The following is a 19937-nucleotide window of genomic DNA, read 5'->3' as shown; positions in this document are numbered from 1 at the left end:
CGTTCAGAACATAAGTTTTCGGAATGTATAAATTCTATCTTGGGTAGGCAAACGATTGAAGCTCTTCTCCTCATTCATTCATTCATTTTGCTCATTTTGCTCTTTCTTCATTCTTGATCACTTATAATCTACTATTCGATTTCGCTGCTTTCATTTCAGTTCAATCTTTAACATATTCATCTAAACTTCAGTATCAACTTATAGCTACTGTTCAGCCCACACTTTGTTTGTTGATTCTTCTTCTTTCGTCCTTGATATATCTGAAATCCCTTGTTCTCGAACACTGCCAATTCCCTCCATCTCACCAAAATGGTCTTAGTCGGTCTTCTCCCCATCCTCGCCTTCGCAGGAACGATCCAAGCTGCCGCAATCCCCATCGACTCAACTCCACCAGCTTCACCTGCACTCTCCCTCCCTGCCGGTGGGGGTTCAGCAACTTTCTCGCCCGTTCCCACTTTCTCACCCCAATTGGGTGTTCCATCACTCACCTTTCCCAATGGACCATCATTCGAGAATACCCCCGATGTTCACCAGAACACTTCTGGAGGTGGAAGATATACCCAGGATGGCTCACAGGGTGGGCTTCGATCAGGTACAGGTGTAGGAAGAGGAAAAGGCATGACTAATGCTGAAAGGATGAGAAGAGGTTTAGGTATCTTACCACCTACTAGACGAATGACTGGAAAACCCTCAAGAAGAAGTGGGATCCCGAATAATTCTCCTCAAGTGGACGCTGCTCAATTTCAATCTCCTGCTATGGACGGGGACGGGGTGGTGACTACTCCAAATGATGGAAGTGTTGCTGAGACCTCTTTACCCGATAACAACAATCAAAATCAGGATCAATCAGAATCTTCAGACACCAACCAAGATAGTAACGACAACAACACCAATAATGATAAAGATAATGATCAAACGGCTGATATCAATAATGGAAGGGTATTAGCGTCCAAGAAATACGCTATGAGAATGACCAACCCTGAAGACGGGAGTGATATGGGGTTGATCACTGGACCTCAAGGAGATGATAATCCATTGTGAGTGATCGGTCTGTGTAGAATGACCAAAATCAGGCTCTCGTAGTCCGTGGCGAAAAGGACTCCCGAAGGCAGCCTCACTTGAGAGATTCCAACTGTTTTGTGGAACAAGTTTCGAAGATCGATGAGCTGATAATCTCAACCATTTGATTCCTTCAATCGTAGAATCGGTTATTCCCCTTCCCCGTCCGATCCACTCCAAATGACCATGCCCACCGACCCCTCCTCCAATCCATTCTCCATCGTACCCGGCTCCAACCCCGATTCATCAGGCAACGACTCGACATTCAAAGGTCCTCGAAAGCTCTTGGCAGCAGTACCTCATCGAACGTCCACTGATCCAGGGTCGGGGGATCTGATGCCTGGGAATGGGAATTATGCACCATTGGGTATGGGTTGGAAAGGTGAGTGAAATCTAACTAGAGATAGCCCCTACAATACAAAGGCTACATGGATGATTGAAGCAGAACGAACGGAAAGCCATTTACTTTTCAATTCAGATGGAGTAATATGGTTATGATGATTGATCGTTTAAAAAGTTTCTTACCTTGCCTGATTTACCTAGGCACCGTCCCAACATACTTCGTAACTGGTGGTGACTGTTCACATACCATCTGTCTAACGGCTGATGTTAATGCTTTCAAGGATGCTCAAGGAGATGGAGCTCATGAGGTGGTAAGTTGTTCGAACTGATATATGGAGAAAACACAGGAAGAACAAACGAGGATATTGATGATTTCTTTTCTTCTACTTATAGCATGTTTTGGCCGAAGCCCTTGCCGATCTTTAAATGAAAAGTAGACCATACAGCACTGTATGTATCCCATTCTAGATAATCTGTTTAAATGTTCAATCAAAATTAGCCAAGTCATAGAAAAAGGACATACATAGATGTAGATGTAATTGTACCCCAATTCATATCAAGATCGACCAGTAATTCAGAGTCCAGTTCGGTCAGTAATCAACGATCACTTACATGGAAAATGATACGTGAAAAATGCATTACATATAGTTATACACATCTACCTTGATCTACTTTACAATCGTATCTTCACTTTCGATTTTTACTTGACTATTCAACGCTACTGTACATTTTTCAAGGCCTCACAATACCTCGATTTCTTGCTCAAGGAGTCTTAGGCGACAGATACAGCAGGTATCAAACCCTTTTGTTGGATCTGTTCAGCCAGAGATTCCACCTGTTGACAAGAAGCTCATCATATCAGCCTAATCCACGCGGGAATTAACGATTATGATCCTGACAACTACCACGCTCTGAATTCAGGGCGAAATCAACACTATGAGCTCACCTTGATGCTAGTCTCCCTGATCCTATCATCCCACCTCTCACTCCATAATCTAGGTTCAATCTCTTTCTCTCTACTCTCGATACCCAATCCTCCAGCCGTACCTTGAGCTTCGGCATCTGTATCGTGGGAAGTACGAGATTCGAAGTAGAGGAGATGTAAAGGTTGATCTATCCACGCTCTGAGACTAGATCGTCAACAACCAGATATCAGCTAAAGTTTTACCTTCCATCGAGAGTTTGCTAGCTCACCGTCCTTGTTCGATCATCCTACAAGACATCATATCCCATTATATCAGCTTCCTTGACATCTACCATGAATGATGAAGAGCAGTATAGTTGGACAATGCAGACCCACCTTCTTGCCGTGTTCTCAGCCAAATCAGCATCTAAATCCAGTATATTACCCAGCGCTTCAAAGCTTATATTATCATAAACCTATATCAATCACCAAAGCAAGCTACATCAGCTATCCCCGGTGTTACCAACCTATTTAGACTAGCTGAATTGGGAGACCTGTCTCGACTCACCTTCCCACAGGCATTCACATTATGTTCCCTAACAGCTCTTTCCAATACCGTTCCCCCTCCTTCTACTTTTGCTCTCTGATGTTCCTCTAAAGAAGCTTCAAATTCCTTTACCTCTTCCTGTCTTACTATATACTCCAATAACATCTTCCTCAACATCGTTGCTAGTGAGGGTGGGAGGGAACTTTGGACACGATCATCCCGGTTGAGCGTAGCGAGGATACGCGATCGTTGAGGTCCGGATGGTGCGAGGATGGATGTAGTTACTGCTGCTTTGCTATGTTCAGAAAAGAGACTGTTAGAATAAGTTTGGAACAAGGCAGCAGGGTGAAAGCTCACAGCATTTGTAATCTATCATCCTCAGCCACTGAACTTTCAAAAGATACTTCATGGTATTTCTGAGCAGCTTCGTTGAACCTTGCTGAGAAATCGAATAATCTAGCCTGTGATATCACAATATATATGAATTCAGCATATGAGTTTTCATCGAGCTGGACAAGTGTTACGCTCATCAAATGTAGCTCACCTGAGATAGTTTGTATTGTAAGTTCGTTTCTTTGTCTTTGGTCACATGGATCAACAACGATGCTCTTGAGAAATACGTTTGTGCTTGTCCCCATTCACCGCACTGATCGAAAGGAGATCAATCAGCTACAAACTACGTCGGAGATCAACGCTGTGAGGTAGCTGACCTCGAGTAGTAATCTGACTATCTTGATGTATACCGCTAATTTCTCTTCATCCGATATCAATCTACCATAGCACAGATTATCATCAGCTGATCATTCTCTTTTGAAGACGATGAAAAGGTAGCTGTACTCGCCTCGAAGTACCTTCCAGAGGAATCTGCATTAGCGCCTTCGCAGCTCCCAGAAAGTCATCTTCGATCGTTAGAAGGTGCGAATAGAGATGTCTTAATACCGTTGTCTATTCCCATCATCCACACACATAAGCCATATCTACCGGATACGGTACGCTGATTAGTTGAAGAATATACTTACCTGTTCATCACACCATCCACTCAACCCTCCACCACTCAACACACCTTCTACCACATCCCTCCTTATCTCCTCTCCGTTCTCGCTTTTGAACGCTCGCTTGCCCAAATCTTCATACTTTGCCTGATCGTTCGATAACTCTTCATCCAGGGGAATAGCCGAAGTACCTTTCTTATCCATACTGGTTCCCGCGCATAGGGCAATCACATATGATCCCAGTACTCTTCGACCTACCACCATCGCCATGGACGTAGATGTGGTGAAGTGCTTTCCGAAAGTAATGAGCGCATTGGATGAAGGTGGTTGGGTTGAGAGGAGGGTGGTGAGTAAGGAAAGGTATGATTGGGTACGTTCTTTCTGATTTCTGGGATGGGTACCTCGTCAGATCTAGCAGTGTCACCGAAAGGGATAAAATAGGTGTACATACGAGATTGATGAGATCGAGTCGAGCTGCGAGGAGATATCTGAATCCACTTCCATTTTAGCTGGTTTGTCGTAAGATAGGCGGTGGTATCGACGGGGAGGAGAGAAGGAATGTTGGTTATAGTCATTCGTTGATGGTCGATGCATGTAGTCATGGTGAGAGTGGAGGTGAGTGAGTGGACTAGGTATGGACGCGGAGATGAGGAGATGTCCGAGTGATGAGCAGGTACGCATTACGTAATGTGGATTAACCCCTTAAGCCTCCTTTAGCATGCTTCCCCTTTGGATCATGATTGGCACCACACCGCACCGCACCATGACTGCACATTACGCTATGACAGCTTGATCCTCCTATACCCATAAAACATCAACATCCTCTCCATCCACTTGATTCATCTACGGAGAACACCATAGAGTATACCAAAAGTACATCGACCACCTCCTCCTGCTCTCCCTGTTGGTGCTCTAAGGAGGAACAACTCGACTGATCAACTCCTCAAGCAATAGCAACGAACACCGGGCCGACGTCTCTCCACTTCCCCCCGCTCATCGTGTACAGCAGGCGACATTTGGTTTCACTCGTAAACATCAATCAGCACTGCATCCTGCCAACCATCCCCTATCCATTACTGATATAGGGGTACCAACCATAACTCATACCATCCCTCTCTGCGTCATCATCCTGACATCCTCGAGAGCCTGTCCAACATGTCCCACAATCTGGATAAGATAGTCAAGTTGGCTTGTAAGCCCAAGAATGCCCCGCCGAAAGCAAAGGTGAGTTAACTGAGCGTTCTACATTTATCTATCTACCTATCCGTCTACTTGTACAGTGGTACTCACCCGCTGTGATGTACGATGTTCCGTTAATGTGTGAGGATATTTACTGACAAATCGCCTTCTTTTGTTATGGTAGTACATCGAGTATGTCTAATAAATCATCCAATCCTTCTCTTCCACCCATCTTGTTTCCTCGTCTCTTACTGCCAATGCCTTCCCCGATCACATTCAGATGCTGACAACTCGCTTTGCAGGGTGCTGGTAGCAGCGACTTACTCAGATGACGGTTCTTTACAAGATATAATCCGCTCATTATCACTCAGATTAAGAGAGGCCAATGCGGTGGTAAGTAATTTCAGGACCAATCCAAAATCAGGTCAAGCAGTCTAGCTGCTAACGTTGACGAAAAACTTGCCAGGTCGTGTTCAAAGCTTTGTTAACGATACATCAAATGATGAGATCAGGTTCGACAGATCAATTCTTAGGTGTATTGTCAAGGCAGGATGTACTGAAATTGAGGAATGTATCCGGACAAGGATTCGAAGGTGAGTAGCAGTATCCCATTCTATCCATTCCTATGCCTGCTCATATACCCCGTCGGTAAATTTGTGCAATGGCTGAAGTTTATTTTGTATGGTCGGTATAGGCTTCCAACCTCCCGCAAGTCTTTCGGCTTACGCAGCATATCTCGACTCAAGGATAAAATGCTTTAAGGATATAAAACATGATGTGGTCCAGATGCAGACTGAATCGAATAGGAGAAGTGAAGGGTCGTCGGCTAATTGTAAGTTATACAATACACTCCGATTGCAAATCGTGATTCCAACACGGTAAGGCAATGAGGGTGGACAAACGAACTGATCGATGTTTTCTGTACATATAGCCAAAGCAAGGAAATTGAGACATCTATCAGTGGAAAAAGGTTTGTTGAGAGAAGTGAAGTCTGTTCAGAAGATACTGGATAGTCTGATTCAATGTCGAGTGAGTAGACTTCCTTTGATGCACTCCATCCCATGCACATGAGCACGTATACCACTACCTTTTGGAAGTTCTTATTTCCCTCACTGCTTCTTTCGCGAGCATCCCTCTGACTCCCAGTTCTTCACTAGTTTTACGACGATGATTTGAGAGATGAGAACACCGTATTGGCATTCAGAATGTTGGTCAAGGATCTCTTGGTTCTGTTCCAAGCAGGTAATGAAGGAGTTTGCAACATTCTTGGTAAGTCGAAACTTCCCCCTCTATTCACCTTCCATCGAGTATCCTAGCTGATATCTGCGCAGAACACTATTTCGAGATGTCCAAGGTGGATGCAACAGAGTCTTTCGATATATACAAATCATTCATCAAGCAGACCGATAAAGTAGTTGATTACCTAGGTGTAGCTCGGAAACTAAACCACGTCGTTAATGTACCTGTACCCAATCTGAAACATGCACCAACGGGATTAGTGAAAGCTTTGGAGGAGTATCTGAACGATCCTAATTTCGAGAATAACAGGTTGGAGTATAAGAAGAGTCTGGGCGTGGTGGAAGGTAAATCAGGCAGAGAACCTTCTCCTGCAGGTGAGTTAGCGATTATCGAATATTGTAATCGGCTGGGAAGAAATATGACTGACTGTGGTGAATATGCAATTCAGCAGCGGTAAAGGAAACGAAGCCTGCCGCAACATCCTCGACATCTTCCGCACCTGCTCCAGCCCCAGCACCATCTTCTCCTCTGCCTGCAGCTGCTCCTCCGGGATCGTCTCAGAAGATACAAGATTTCTTTGATTCTATACAGACCGATCAACAGCCTACTATGTTTGGTGGACCTGCACAACAGTGAGCTGACTCGAACCGGTTTTTACCCTTTAGCTGACATGATCATCATTTCAGGATGAACTACAACCAAATGACCATGCACAACAACCAACAGTTCAACCCATTCCGTCAATCGATGATGATGCCTCAACAAACTGGTTTCATGCCACCTCAAATGACGGGTTTCCCAGGTCAACAACCCCAGCAACAAGGTTTCTTACAACCTCAACAGACTGGTATGATGGCTTTCGGCGGTGCTGCTCCCAATCAACAACTACAACCTCAACAGACAGGGATGATGGCATTTGGTGGAGGTGGTGGACAAAGACAATCCATGTTCCCTCAGCAACCCCAACAGCAAACGTTCATGCAACCTCAACAGACTGGATTCATGCAACCTCAACAAACGAACTTCGTCCAACCTCACCCGACAGGTGCTGGAGCTGGCTTCTTGCAACCTCAAGCTACAGGGTCCAACCCGTTCCGACAAAGTATGATGCTGAACACTTCCACACTGAACGGTGGAGGAGCGATGTCTCAACCGTCTTCACCATTCGGTAATCATCCTACTAGTCCTGGTGGAGTCGGCGTCAATGGATTTGGTCAGATTCAAAGACCTGGTTCTACACCTGCACTCAGCACCAGTACTGCGTTAAACACCGAGCCTAAACCTTTGACTGCTCAGGTGACTGGATCGAAGAACCCTTTCGCACCGGCTGGAGGTGTACCTCCACCTGTACCGCAAATACCAAAAGGTCCAACGATGAATGAATTGTTGATGGGTAGTATGAACAAACATCCTACCGGTAACGTCAATGGTAATTCACCTTGGGGTCAGATTCAACCTCAACAGCAGCAACAGCAACAGCAGAACGGTGCATCAGGGATGTCAGATATTGCCTCTGCATTTACCTTTGACGCATCTAAATCCAACAATAACGGAAACGATTTCCTATCTCAATTCGGTTCAGGTTCAACCAATGGTCCTTCATCGCCTTCCTCAACGACCAATGGAATATCGCAATTTGGTAGCATCTCATCTCAACCTACTGGCTTGTCATCATTGTCTTCACAGCCAACCGGTACGGGAAGTGGAGGGTTCTTACAACCTCAACAAACTGGATATGGAGGAAGTACGATCAAACCGTTCAAACCTACCAGCTCGTTCGGTTCACAGTTGTTAGAAAGTTTACCTCCTATACAAGAACCCGGATCTACTTCCAACGCTGCATCTACTCCGAACAAATCATCTATTGGATTACCGAGTCAGTCTACAGGGTTTGGACAAGGTTTAAGTCCACAGATGACAGGAACACCTAACCCATTTAGACAATCGATGTTTGGTAGTTTGGGTCCGAATTCCCCGTCTGGTGGTATAGGAGGGATGAACAGTCAGAATACTGGATTTGGTACGATTGGAGCAGGAGGACCGTTTGGGTCGGGAAGTCCGTTCGCAGGTCAGAATAAACAGGGCCAGGGTCTGCCTCAGGGACAACAGCAACAACAGCAGAATCAGAATCAGATGAGTCAATTTGGGATGTTTGGTACGGGTGGGAATGGTGGTGGTGGTGGTGGGTCTTTGATATAATCGATATAGAATGCTTGGTATGATATGGTCTTTGGGTAATATAACATATAGGAGAGATGTATTCCATGATGTTCACAGTACTGTACGCACTGACCTCTATTGATCACACATACACACACGCACAACACACTAAAACAGTATACCCTGAAGGAACAACGAGAAAACGTTTTTTCTTTGTAATCGAAATTCGATCACTACCAGGAAAACTACCTGTTGTCAGCATGTATCTTTGTATAATACCAATCATCATGGCACAAATCATAGAGTACGAGTACAGTATACCAACCCTTGAACAAAGATCTCGAACAGGCAACGATACGAGCCGTACTTGAATCACATACAGTACGCCTTCAATGTATACAGAACATAGGGCGACACAATATCATTCGACACTCTTCAGTTGCAATACTACAAGAGCTAATGATGGGAATGGACAGTATCGACTCTCACCAGAAGAACAATAAGTATCAAGTATCAAGTATCAAGTATCAATGATGCATCAGCGGGAAAGGGATGAGGGTAGAAGGTAAGTCTTGAGTTCTGGATAGAGTCTGGTGGAAGCTATCTTGGTCTAGCGTCTGCTGATACGCTATACGATGAGCTGACGTGATACCTACCATATTGCGTTAACGTCTTTGGTCCACTGTACGACAGACAAATCGATCACAGCTTGAATAACCCCGAAAGCAAGTCGACTCAACCAGACAAGAACTCTCTTCATTCGTGCTTCCAATCCTGCTCATCATCATCCTCAATGTCCTCATCATCGAAGATCCACAGTTTGTCAACAAATCCATCCCACACACCATCAATCTCTTTGTATCGTCATCGGACGTATGCCAATAATTGTCCTGATCTAAAGAGGAAACGATATGGGCCATATCCTACCACACCCATACGATACTCCTCATCATCCGCTGAGACTTCCTCATCCTCCTTTACCAGACCTTCTGCAACCAGGCTTGATATCTCCAGAACACTCAATCCAGCGGGACGAAATGGATGCTCGACGTACCCAAAGACGTCAACACTTAAATCATACGTACCCGGTCTCCATCCTACTGGAAGGCATCAACGGACTCTTGATGATATTGATTCCATCGAGATTAATAATGATCAAAATCGTAAACAGCAGCAAGAGCAAAGAAAAAATCAAGATCAAGATCGAGATTATTTTGGCAGATTAGGTCAGAAAGGAGTTGGAAGCGATTTCGCCCAGACTCAAAATTCATTCGACCAGGAGGGAAATAAGGATCCTGGTGACGATAGTGATTTGGATTGTCTTCATTCTGATTACGAGGAAGAGAGAAACATACCTGACAGTCAAAGGTGAGGTCATTGTCACTACTACAACACTTACTCTGCGTTGCGCATGTCTATCATTCAAACTGAGTCTTCGCTATATGAGCTAATGTGGTTTATGATCGCATGCAGCCATTCTTCACTCACAATGAGCATAACAACCTCTACGATCTACCATCCTGGTCGAGATGACATCCATGACGGCATCTCCTCGAGCGATCCAGACTTTTCACCTGAAATCGATAGGAATACGCCCCCAACCTCATGGGAGATTACGATATCAAAGATAGAAGAGAAGCTATCGTACCTCCGAGCTCGGTGGAAAGTCGATTTGACCCCCTCAACCAGTGCGAGCTGGGACAAGACGAGCATGGCGAAAAATACGAGTACACCCTCACTATTAGTTCGGGACTCACATTTCGCGCGGAGTAGCTTTAAAGCTGGTGGCGCAGGTCAACAGAATCAAGTCGCATATGGGGAGGATACAGAGATGGGCGAGTCTCTTCACAACGAGTTCAACTTGACCACACCCAAAGACAATGATCACCCTGATGATTCGCAATCAGACACTCAGAAGATGAACATCCGCAGGATGCGTCAGCACCGAAATATCGAGGACGGTAGGACCTTAGTTATTCGACCTTCGTCATATAGGTGTGACTCAACTCCCTTCTCCCCCTGTGTAAGTGGAATTTTTCAATACGTTAATCCATAACGCATTTTGCTGATGAATATGTCGAAACGGTACCATCCTCGACGTATCGTGATTAGCCAACACCATCAAGTTTTATTCCGCTCTTTCTCAGCACCCCATATCGTCCTCGGCGGATGTACACCAAAGGTCTACCATCGGATTTGATCAATGATCTGAATGTGAGTCCCATCCCACCATCGTATCTATACCACCAAAACATTCTCTCTAGACAAGGGGATAACGCTCGTCGTAGTATTGGGGCGGACACAGCACCAACTCACCTTTGGAAGCCGATATCATCCTCTTCCATCGTGAGCGTGATGACCCAACACCTTCCACTCCCAAGAATAGCCAGGAACTGCAGCTTTTCTGCCAAGCGTTCGAAAGGGGTCAAAAAGTTTTATCGTCACTGTGGGTAGACGATTCCATCAAAATTGGCAAGTTGCAAGATGAGGGTCGGTATGAGATATGGTTGAATGAGAGCGATATACCTAAGAAGAGGGCAGCAGCAATCAAGGCCAATGAAAAGAGGGTGAGTATTGTCGTGTACTGTGACATTCCTACTTTGTTGCACGTAAGAGATCAGGTTGATTTGATTACTGATTGATGCTTTGAAATAGACAATGCAGCATATGACAATGCATTCCCTCTTTCACCAAGGGAATAGGCCCCGTGGAAAAGATCAGAAGGATCAAACGATGATTCCTCAGCAGGACGGGAAATCTGAAGTATTGGACCTGGGATCGGAATTAGAGAGTGATGAAGAGTTTGACGGTATTGGCGGAGTAAGGAAAATCGGTGAAAAGGGCTTGGTTACTTTACATCAGTTCAAATTCAGATCCAAACCTGGATCTTGAATCTGATGAAACATGTTGTACTATTCAAGTTGTGGCTTTGTACATAGAATTGTCACTTTTGTTCTCAGTCATCATGCATATGATTATGTCCTATGTCGAAATTTACACTCCTCAAAACTTACTTGTACTTCAAAGTGTAACAACGGAACCAAACAAACACTTGATCGATGTTTCACGTTTGCAGTATGAAACAAACGCGCGGGTCCGAGCGTTTTGTTCTTTGATCGCGTGCCTGAACAGTGGTTTATTGTCTTCGTCTTTCTTGCTCTCATGTCCGAGTTGAGTGGATGGATCATTGGTTGTAACAGGGGTGCTGGGTATGTGTCATTGTTCTTGGTGTGTGTGTATGTGTGTGTGTGTGTGTGCGTGTGCGTATATGTCCCCTTTATTTGATTGTACCCTCGGGTATCGGTAACGGGCGCAAGGATGTACAATCATCTTCTCGCATCTTCCTCGCACTGAGGATCTGCAAAGGTAGGTATAAAAGGTATGAGAAACCAGGACGTGTGTTTTCGTTTTCTTCTCTTCTTCTCATTACTCTCCTTTTGCTATCCTTTATCGCTGTCACATCTATCTTACCATAGAATACCAGTCACCTACCGTGTGATATTTATCATCCATTACTTCACTTTTAACCATGTCCTCCGGATCCTCACCGACAAACATCAAACCCAAAAAGACATTGATCTTAAAAAATAATCGACCAGGTCTATTTGACGATATGGTCTTTTACTTACACGAGTACAGAGGGAATTACAAGGGCCAGGGTAAAGATATGTTCATGGTGAAACAGGAAATATTGGTAAGCACAACAGAACATACCATTCTATACTTGTACCATACCAGGGCCAAACCAGACCAGACTGACTGCGTATGATTGCATTCAGACCAACGGCGGACGAACGACACATTCGCCAACTGATCCGGACCTAACTCACATACTCGTCCCTCCAGATCGGGAATCTCGAAGTAGGGATGAAGATCAATCGAGTATACTCAACTTGAGGGAAATCCAGAACCAAACTTACAACCATGCAAAGACCAAAGAAGAAGTCGCTGTCTGGGATATACCGAATTTAGTACTTTTCTTCGGTCAGCATCTGAATGAGGATGGAGAGATTATCAAAGAGCCGGAAGTGCCTGTCTTGAGGATGAGCTGGGTGTTGAGATGTGTGTGGAGAGGACAGGTGTTGTGTGAGGAGGATGACGATTGGGATGGACAGTATTTGAGGTAAGTCATACTGGATTCTTCTCGAGTCATTTCTATCCTTTACTAGAGTTCCAGAACAGTATATACATGTTCAAAGAGACTTTACTTTAGATGTTCACATCTAGATCCAAAAGAAACGCTGATACTCTTCCGATGCACCAGAGCACGGATTTTCCCCGACTTCCAATACCGACCCAGACTCGACATCCGCCCTATTCAAGCGATCCAGATGGGTGGTGAGGGGGTCACGAACGCGCACTTGGACTTCGCCTGTCAGATGAGCTCAGGAGGAACAACATCATACAGCGCAAGATCTACCCACACATCCGCAACGGCATCTACACTATCATCATCTTATCAGCCAAGAAAGTCTCTTTCCGATAGAGACGTACGAGACCAGGCATTCCCACCTAAAGATTGGACCAGGAATGCACCCACGAGACCCACAAAGTCCAATCGATGGAGTACACTGACAGGCGCCCTAACTCGACAACAAGATGACACACAACAGCCGAAATCACCCATGTTGCCCAAAGCAAACGAAGCAGCTACTACAACTGTCAATCAGGCAGATTCCCACCTGTTGGAGCAAGGTAGCTCCAGACAAGCGGTCATCCGTGAGCACTGGTCACCTGTCGCAAGTCTCTCAAACAAGTCTTCAAGCCAATCGCCTGGACATCAACATTCATCCAAACCCGAAACATCACGTGGTGAAAGCAAGATGAAAGAAACATACATACCCATGACGCCCGTCTCGTCCGTCGGTTCTGTATCGCGTTATGGGCCAAACAAGAAAAGAGACAGTCCCGCAGACAAACCTGCGCTGGCATTGGCTAAAGATCCCAGACCAAAACGAAGGAAAGTGCAAGTGCATCAAGTCACAGAAGAAGAGAGGCCTCCAACACCTCCTCTTCCTGAGAAGTGGCAGACGATCCCGTAAGCTATTATGCATCAACACTTATCTGTCCTAGACTCGTACCTACTGACTGATATGATAAGTAGACCGACCCCCGAGAAAGCAAAGAGCCAACTCCTATCTCCGCCAGAGACATTGATGGAAGCACAGTTGACTGACCCAAATCGTTCTGCACCAGGAGATGATAAGAATACGAAAACGCTTAGGAGCACCGTACGTAGCAGCCCATCCAGTCATGTTCAGCAAAAATACCAACAGTGCTGACGACATTATGAGCAGATTTCGCGATCAGACTCCAAGTCTAAGTCTGTCACTCCTTCTATAAGCTCAAGAACCACCCAGGCGTCTCCTTGCGTCCAGTCCGACCTGAGCAAGATCTTCTCAAATGGTCGGCCTATGACTTTCTACGTACATCAATGTGGTTTCGCCACGGAGTTTTGCATCAAGGTAAGTAAGATCCCTATGAGTCATCATGTATGGTATGGTCATGGACCAGGGGAGGTCATTCTCTCCGAGGTGTGCTACATGGCATGTATCGCATAGCTAATGATCGATCCAACAGAGCGGAGGAGGTGTGATACATCCCATAGAGTACGCCTCAACCATAATCTTTCAGCGATCCGCGGCTAACCGGTCTCAACGCGAGAAATGCACTGCGGAAGAAGAGGATATACTTGATGGGGTCGAACTGAGAGGAGATTGGCAGGTGGTCATATCATCAAGATGGGTCGAAGACTGTTTGCGACAGGGCGTTCGAATCCCCGATGATGACTATAAAATCACCAAGGTCCCTCGAGATATGTCTTTACCTGTATGTGTACCTCCGAATGACCGATTGGAAGAGAATAGACAAATGATGCCGGAAATGGAGGTGGAAATGAGCGATAAAGGTGACGATGATCACCATGATGAGAGTGAGAGTGAGAGTGTGATTTGGTTAGATGAGAACAAACCTGCTTTCGCTGTTAGACCTATTATATGGCGGAGAAAGTCTTGCACGAATTTGATGCCACAGATGCCGTCACTACCTCCCCGCTTCTTCCCGTGATGTCTTCTACTCGCATTTATACTAGAACCACTGTGTCTATGCATCTCTACTTCCTAAGAACCATTCCCAACATGCCTGGCCAAAAGATTCCACGAAAAAAGCGAGTAGAAATGGCCAAAGATGCCCTCACCATGAGAATCACTGATGTGGCTAGAAAACACAATGTGTCGCAACGTGCCATAAGGTCCGCCATCAACAGAGCCCAAGATGATGATGAGGAAGACCCACAGAAGGACCGCCCTCGCAGTGGTAGACCTAGGAAGCTAGATAGTTATGATGATCGGCATATCAAGCATGTCCTCAAGCAGAATCGCGACATAGGATACAATGATGCGACATCTGCGCTCCAGGAGGTTGACATCAATGTTTCGGACAAGACTTTGCGCCTCTCCACCAAGAGAACTCATTTGAAACGAAACCTAGCACCTGAAAAACCATACATATCAAAGTTGACAGCCTTAAAGCGATATAACTGGGCCCGAGAGTATCAAAACTTTGATTGGACGCGAGTAGTATCGTGGATGAGTCAATGGTCAAGTTAAACCATACCACCAGACAATGGCGATGGACTGAGGAAGGAGAGAAGTGGGATCGAGGGTGTACCAATACAACTGTCTTAGGAGGGGGCTCAGGTGTCATGATATGGGGAGCAATCTGGTGGGGAGGGCGATCTAAGCTGGTGAGGTTTGATACAAGCGAAAGCACAGGAGAGAGAGGAGGGGTCACAGCATACATCTATTGTACTCAAGTAACAGAAGGGCCGCTGAAGGAGATATGGACGAGGCTGAAGAATAGTTGGAGAAGCTATGGTACCCCCTACATCCTGGAGGATGGGTGTGGTGTTCACAAGAAGGAGGCAGCAGCAGCTGCGTAGAATTGGGTTCCAGTTCATCAATCACCCCTATTCCCTGACCTAAATCCTATCGAATTATGTTGGGCATGGCTTAAAGACAGTTCGCTCTACTCAAGAGACATCCCACAAATGATGATGACGCTTTTGCAGCTTTGGAGAAGCTTTGGAATGACATGCCTCAATCGATAATCAACAATTGTATTCATGGTTTATTCAAGAGAAGGATAGTTCAAAAACTCGAGGCTGGAGTTCAAAGGAATGATATGTAAGCATCATTCTTTGATAATTTTCAGTAGAATACATAGCTGACAGTACCCATTTTCGCGTTACATAGTGAGACAGTACCCATGCCGCGTTTTGTGACTGTCTAAAGAGGAGCTGGTACCATTGGAAGTTGCAGCACTGTAAAGCTAGTAGATACCATTGGAAGTATGAATGCGGCATCAAATTCGTGCAAGACTTTCTCCGCCATATAATAGAGCTGAACCGGTGAAGAATGAAGACCGTAAGATGGTGATCAAACCTGATCTTCTGGCAAGGAACCACAAGCCCTCAGCTGTCGCCAGAACCTCGGGTCCGACGAATCCAATAAACAAGTCGGGCAAATTGAAAACATCGTCCCATAATCATAGACTTGAAAATTCTTCGGTCAAGTCTGATATGAGGGGTTCACGGACTCAGAGCCATAAAGGAATTGAAAAGACGGAGGTAAGTTCAGGACACCATCCTATATGTATTGTAGTATCACTCTTACCGAATACTGTAAGTACGATTGCTGATCATGATGTATCGTAGGAAAGAAATAAATGTTCATCAGTCTCATCAAAAGGGGTGAAACAGGTGACCGGATCAAAATCATCAGTTCAAGAGATAGATCAATTGGTTAATATACTAGTTGAGGAAATGAGGTATTGGGATCCGAAGAGATGTCGAAGAACGAAATTTTTGAATGAATTGACTAAGAAAGTGAGTCATCGTGTGAATGTTCCGCATGGACTGTACATAGCATCCCAGCATGCTGTATGTAACAATCTTGTGCTGAATGCTTTTATACCCTGTTGGTAGCGTCCCGAACGTCAATGGCGAAAAATTCTTTGACAGACATCGATCAAAAAGATTATTGAGGTTCGACCAATTGGGATATGTTTATCCAGATACAGATACGATCAAAGTGAAAATACGAAAGGAGAAACAAGAGGAGGAAGAAGAAGAAGAAGAAGAAGAAGAAGAAGAAGATGATGATGATGATTTGGATGAATTGATGAGTGATTATGAGGAGGATAGTGTTTATGAACCTTCGGTGAACTAACGAAAAGGTTGGGCTGGGTTTTGTCATGCGGTATTTATGTTCCTGGGTATTGGCTTTCTTGTATGTCCTTCGTACGATGTTTCGATGTTTTGTGCTGGTTGGTGGTTCGTATATGTACAGTACTGTATACTGTACCTATGCATCATGTCATGTAATTACTATATGCCATTGTTCGTCATATGTACAGCCCTGGTTATCATACTTGTCTATTGCATTCATCTCATGGACTGGTCAAGCACTGCATGTCCATGTCAATTCCAGGTACGAGGGTTCTCATTGATCGGACGATGATTATGGTAACCCTATGCAATCCACCCGTCATTTCTATCGTCCTGTGCAATGCTGGATACATATGTGATCATTGCACTACAGTACGTCTGATCATCGTCTGTGCGATCAGAGTCGACATTGATCGTGCATTGACTGAGAAAGGGTGATTAAGGTTTGACCTAGATGGGATTGATGGTTTGATCCCCATCATCTATTTATACAGTACGTCATGTACAATACTGTAAGCACGTTAATTCTTCAGTAGCTCAATTTTCTTTTCTCTTTGCTCTTTTCTCTTCGCTCTTCTCTCTTCTCCCGTTCACTCCTATCGGCGTTGGCATCTCCGTATAACCTTTCCTCCTATCTCTTTCCATCAACCCGATCTTGCATACTCTCCATAATTTATCTACTATACTATACTATACCATTCAGATTCACTCTCTTGACAAATCCTTCGCTGCCACTTTGCCTGTACATCAAAATGAACAGTACTCGAAGAGACCATTGTTTGTTCGCCGGGTTGACATTTTACGTTCAACCCATATGCAATCCCATAAAGAAATCTAGCTTAACTACAGCTCAGTATGAACATGTGATACAATCAGTCCGAAGGGTAAGCAAGTTTATAATCACTATCACGCATCGTTGTTCGATGAGCTGACGAGAGTTCTGGACAAACAGAATGGAGGAACGATCGTACCTTCTCCGACATACTCTCGCTTAACTCATATCATCCTTACTCATAACTCGTATGATAAAGATGAGATATTTGACGTTGGAAGACCCAAGAGGAAGGATACACATACGATAAAATGGCTGGACGATAATGGTTGGGCAACATTTAGATTACTTGAGAATTTCGGTGAAATTGTCAATTCACCCCATCGCAACACCCACCTCAATTCATCTTTCGGACATGGACACGGACACGATCATGAACTGTTGGAAGGACATAGGAAAATGGCCGTAGTGGTGGTAAAGAAAGATTGGGTGCATGATTGTGTTAGATTAGGAAGGGTGTTGGGGGAGGAACAAAATTGGTTGGGATGGAAAGTCAAGTAAGTCAGGTCTACTATACCATCGCCATATGGCAGAGTGCTTCATCATAATCGTCTATAACATCTTTCAGATGCTGATCTCATTTCGGCTTGATTCACTTAGAGGTAGATATCCAGACGATGTTACCGGTATCGAAAGTGTTAGACCTTATCTAAAACCTACTCCTGTCACCAACAGTAAACCATCTTCAATCTCCAACATCTCCAACTCACCTATCTTATCCACTAATTTCGATCCACCGGAATATGACAACGAACCCGTCAAGCTCAACACTAGATACTACCCTCTCCATCCGATCAAGATCAACCCATCGATACGACTTCCCTCTATGACTTGGTCAACTAGGATCCCGGCTCCGCCCAATGGTCAATTCCAAACCCATTATCTCGAATTGACACCGGATCAACTCAAATCGAAGATATATCTCACAGGATATCTACCTCCTGATCCTAGGTTCTCTCATCCATACGGCGGGAAGAAAGAAGAGTACGAGCACGTTCAGTCTTTCAAGGTGGATGGAGACAGAAATAGAGTGGCACTACTCGATTATCATGGGTCACAGAAGATCTATGAGGAAGCTAGGGGTATGAGGGATGTTTCATTTTATAGAAATTATGGGCTCAGAAGCGAGAAGATGGGAGGTATCATCAAGGATCCTAGGAAGACTTTAAGTAGCTGTCAAAATGTTAGTTCGAAGACTCAAGGGCTGGCTGCTCAGGATCCGGATAATCCTCTGCCTAAACTAGCCATCTCTTATGCTGGCAATGAGGATAAAGGAATAAATATCATCCTTCCGCCAAGTATGAACTATGGAAAAGGATACCACACCAATCTCATCTTGACTCAACAGGATGGAATTCGATTGACCACCTGTGCTTTAGATCGCAAGAGTGACTTTTCTCCTCTTCCTGAAAAGTTGATCAACCCGGATCAGACGTTTGATGATAGTGATCTCGATTGTCTCGATTCAGACTGGGAAGAAGCCGATGACAAGACCGTTACTTCCAAAGATGCGATTTGCGTAGTCACTAAAAGGTAAGTCTAACTGTTAGAATCCATATGGCTCGGAAAACACGCTAATTGCCTCTTTGATATTGATCTGGACTTTAGGAAATTACCGATTCACGAGATGACTTTCAAGAAAAAGACCAAAATTGACAAAGTCACCCATCCGCAGATCCCAGGACAGTTGAATTTACAATATAAAACCGAGAACAGCGTTTATCTACCACCTACACCCGTTTCAGCTTTTCCTAAACTTTTCGCAGATAGTCAAGCATCTGGTTTCAATTCCTCTAAAGAACACGAACGAAGACCGTCTCTTTCAACTGATCTGGACTCTAATTCCATCGATAAGAAGGACAAGCCATCTACGACTCAAATCTGTCAAATCTTCGCTAGAGAGATATGTGATCATCCTGACGAAGCATTCATTTCGATAAGTAAGAGATTGGAAATGCGATATCAAGGTAGGAAGTGGAAAACCTGGTTGAGTAGATATAGGAACGTGATTGAGAAGATGATAAAGAGGCTGGACGAGAAGGAGAGACGAAATGAATGATCGGAATTTTAAGATCCAGCTGGACGCTCAAGAACTTTTGAAGCAGAGAAGGGAAAAATGAAGAAAAACAGTCGATTTGATACGGTGCTGTACAAGACAGGTTTCTTGATGCTTGATTTTGATAGTTTTCAGACTGAGATGAGATTATGAGTAGATTGTACTGTATTGAATATGTTACTTTTCGTATCGACTGAATACTTCTTTTGTACATACCTATATGACAAAGTCATGCATCTCATCGTAGATTACGTGGTGAATGGGATCAGAGGTGCACGGACTGATGGATGGATCAAGTGATAAACGCATTGGATACCCTGACGCACGGACAATCGTGTTATTGTTATACGCTGATGGTGAATTGGTGAATTAATTTTCACTTCTAGTCCAAAGGATGTGT

General features: G+C 44.6%; 7 protein-coding genes across 7 annotated transcripts; 6 read left to right on the top strand and 1 right to left on the bottom strand.

Moving 5' to 3' along the window:
- Window positions 1–309: 309 nt before the first annotated feature.
- Window positions 310–1827, top strand: V865_001906 (uncharacterized protein; the record flags this gene model as incomplete). Its single annotated transcript, XM_066225720.1, has 4 exons — window positions 310–1037; window positions 1203–1441; window positions 1603–1712; window positions 1795–1827. The coding sequence occupies 4 exons, from the start codon at window positions 310–312 to the stop codon at window positions 1825–1827; spliced, it is 1110 nt and encodes a 369-aa protein (XP_066081817.1).
- Window positions 1828–2173: 346 nt separating this feature from the next.
- On the bottom strand, window positions 2174–4348 carry V865_001905 (uncharacterized protein; the record flags this gene model as incomplete). Its single annotated transcript, XM_066225719.1, has 11 exons — window positions 2174–2236; window positions 2348–2531; window positions 2596–2613; window positions 2702–2781; window positions 2874–3147; window positions 3210–3313; window positions 3397–3498; window positions 3563–3623; window positions 3694–3797; window positions 3872–4232; window positions 4296–4348. 11 exons carry the CDS (start codon window positions 4346–4348, stop codon window positions 2174–2176), a joined length of 1404 nt encoding a protein of 467 aa, XP_066081816.1.
- A 651-nt stretch (window positions 4349–4999) lies between these two features.
- V865_001904 (uncharacterized protein) lies at window positions 5000–8461 on the top strand (the record flags this gene model as incomplete). Its single annotated transcript, XM_066225718.1, has 11 exons — window positions 5000–5068; window positions 5208–5215; window positions 5326–5416; window positions 5490–5616; window positions 5718–5855; window positions 5955–6052; window positions 6181–6292; window positions 6355–6636; window positions 6711–6894; window positions 6949–7127; window positions 7188–8461. 11 exons carry the CDS (start codon window positions 5000–5002, stop codon window positions 8459–8461), a joined length of 2562 nt encoding a protein of 853 aa, XP_066081815.1.
- A 754-nt stretch (window positions 8462–9215) lies between these two features.
- On the top strand, window positions 9216–11314 carry V865_001903 (uncharacterized protein; the record flags this gene model as incomplete). Its single annotated transcript, XM_066225717.1, has 5 exons — window positions 9216–9790; window positions 9896–10445; window positions 10535–10636; window positions 10711–10989; window positions 11078–11314. The coding sequence occupies 5 exons, from the start codon at window positions 9216–9218 to the stop codon at window positions 11312–11314; spliced, it is 1743 nt and encodes a 580-aa protein (XP_066081814.1).
- A 637-nt stretch (window positions 11315–11951) lies between these two features.
- Window positions 11952–14488, top strand: V865_001902 (uncharacterized protein; the record flags this gene model as incomplete). The annotated part of the gene is made up of 6 exons (XM_066225716.1): window positions 11952–12116; window positions 12202–12545; window positions 12687–13460; window positions 13527–13653; window positions 13720–13887; window positions 14003–14488. The coding sequence occupies 6 exons, from the start codon at window positions 11952–11954 to the stop codon at window positions 14486–14488; spliced, it is 2064 nt and encodes a 687-aa protein (XP_066081813.1).
- A 1363-nt stretch (window positions 14489–15851) lies between these two features.
- V865_001901 (uncharacterized protein) lies at window positions 15852–16650 on the top strand (the record flags this gene model as incomplete). The annotated part of the gene is made up of 4 exons (XM_066225715.1): window positions 15852–16049; window positions 16137–16307; window positions 16407–16416; window positions 16496–16650. 4 exons carry the CDS (start codon window positions 15852–15854, stop codon window positions 16648–16650), a joined length of 534 nt encoding a protein of 177 aa, XP_066081812.1.
- Window positions 16651–17401: 751 nt separating this feature from the next.
- Window positions 17402–19540, top strand: V865_001900 (uncharacterized protein; the record flags this gene model as incomplete). Its single annotated transcript, XM_066225714.1, has 4 exons — window positions 17402–17533; window positions 17602–17978; window positions 18082–19014; window positions 19090–19540. The coding sequence occupies 4 exons, from the start codon at window positions 17402–17404 to the stop codon at window positions 19538–19540; spliced, it is 1893 nt and encodes a 630-aa protein (XP_066081811.1).
- Between the last annotated feature and the right edge of the window lie 397 nt (window positions 19541–19937).

The sequence above is a fragment of the Kwoniella europaea genome, chromosome 1 (assembly GCF_036810445.1).
Source record: "Kwoniella europaea PYCC6329 chromosome 1, complete sequence".
NCBI classification, from domain to species: domain Eukaryota; kingdom Fungi; phylum Basidiomycota; class Tremellomycetes; order Tremellales; family Cryptococcaceae; genus Kwoniella; species Kwoniella europaea.
The sequence above is the reverse complement of the archived record's forward strand: the minus strand, read 5'-3'. Positions and strand labels throughout refer to the sequence as shown.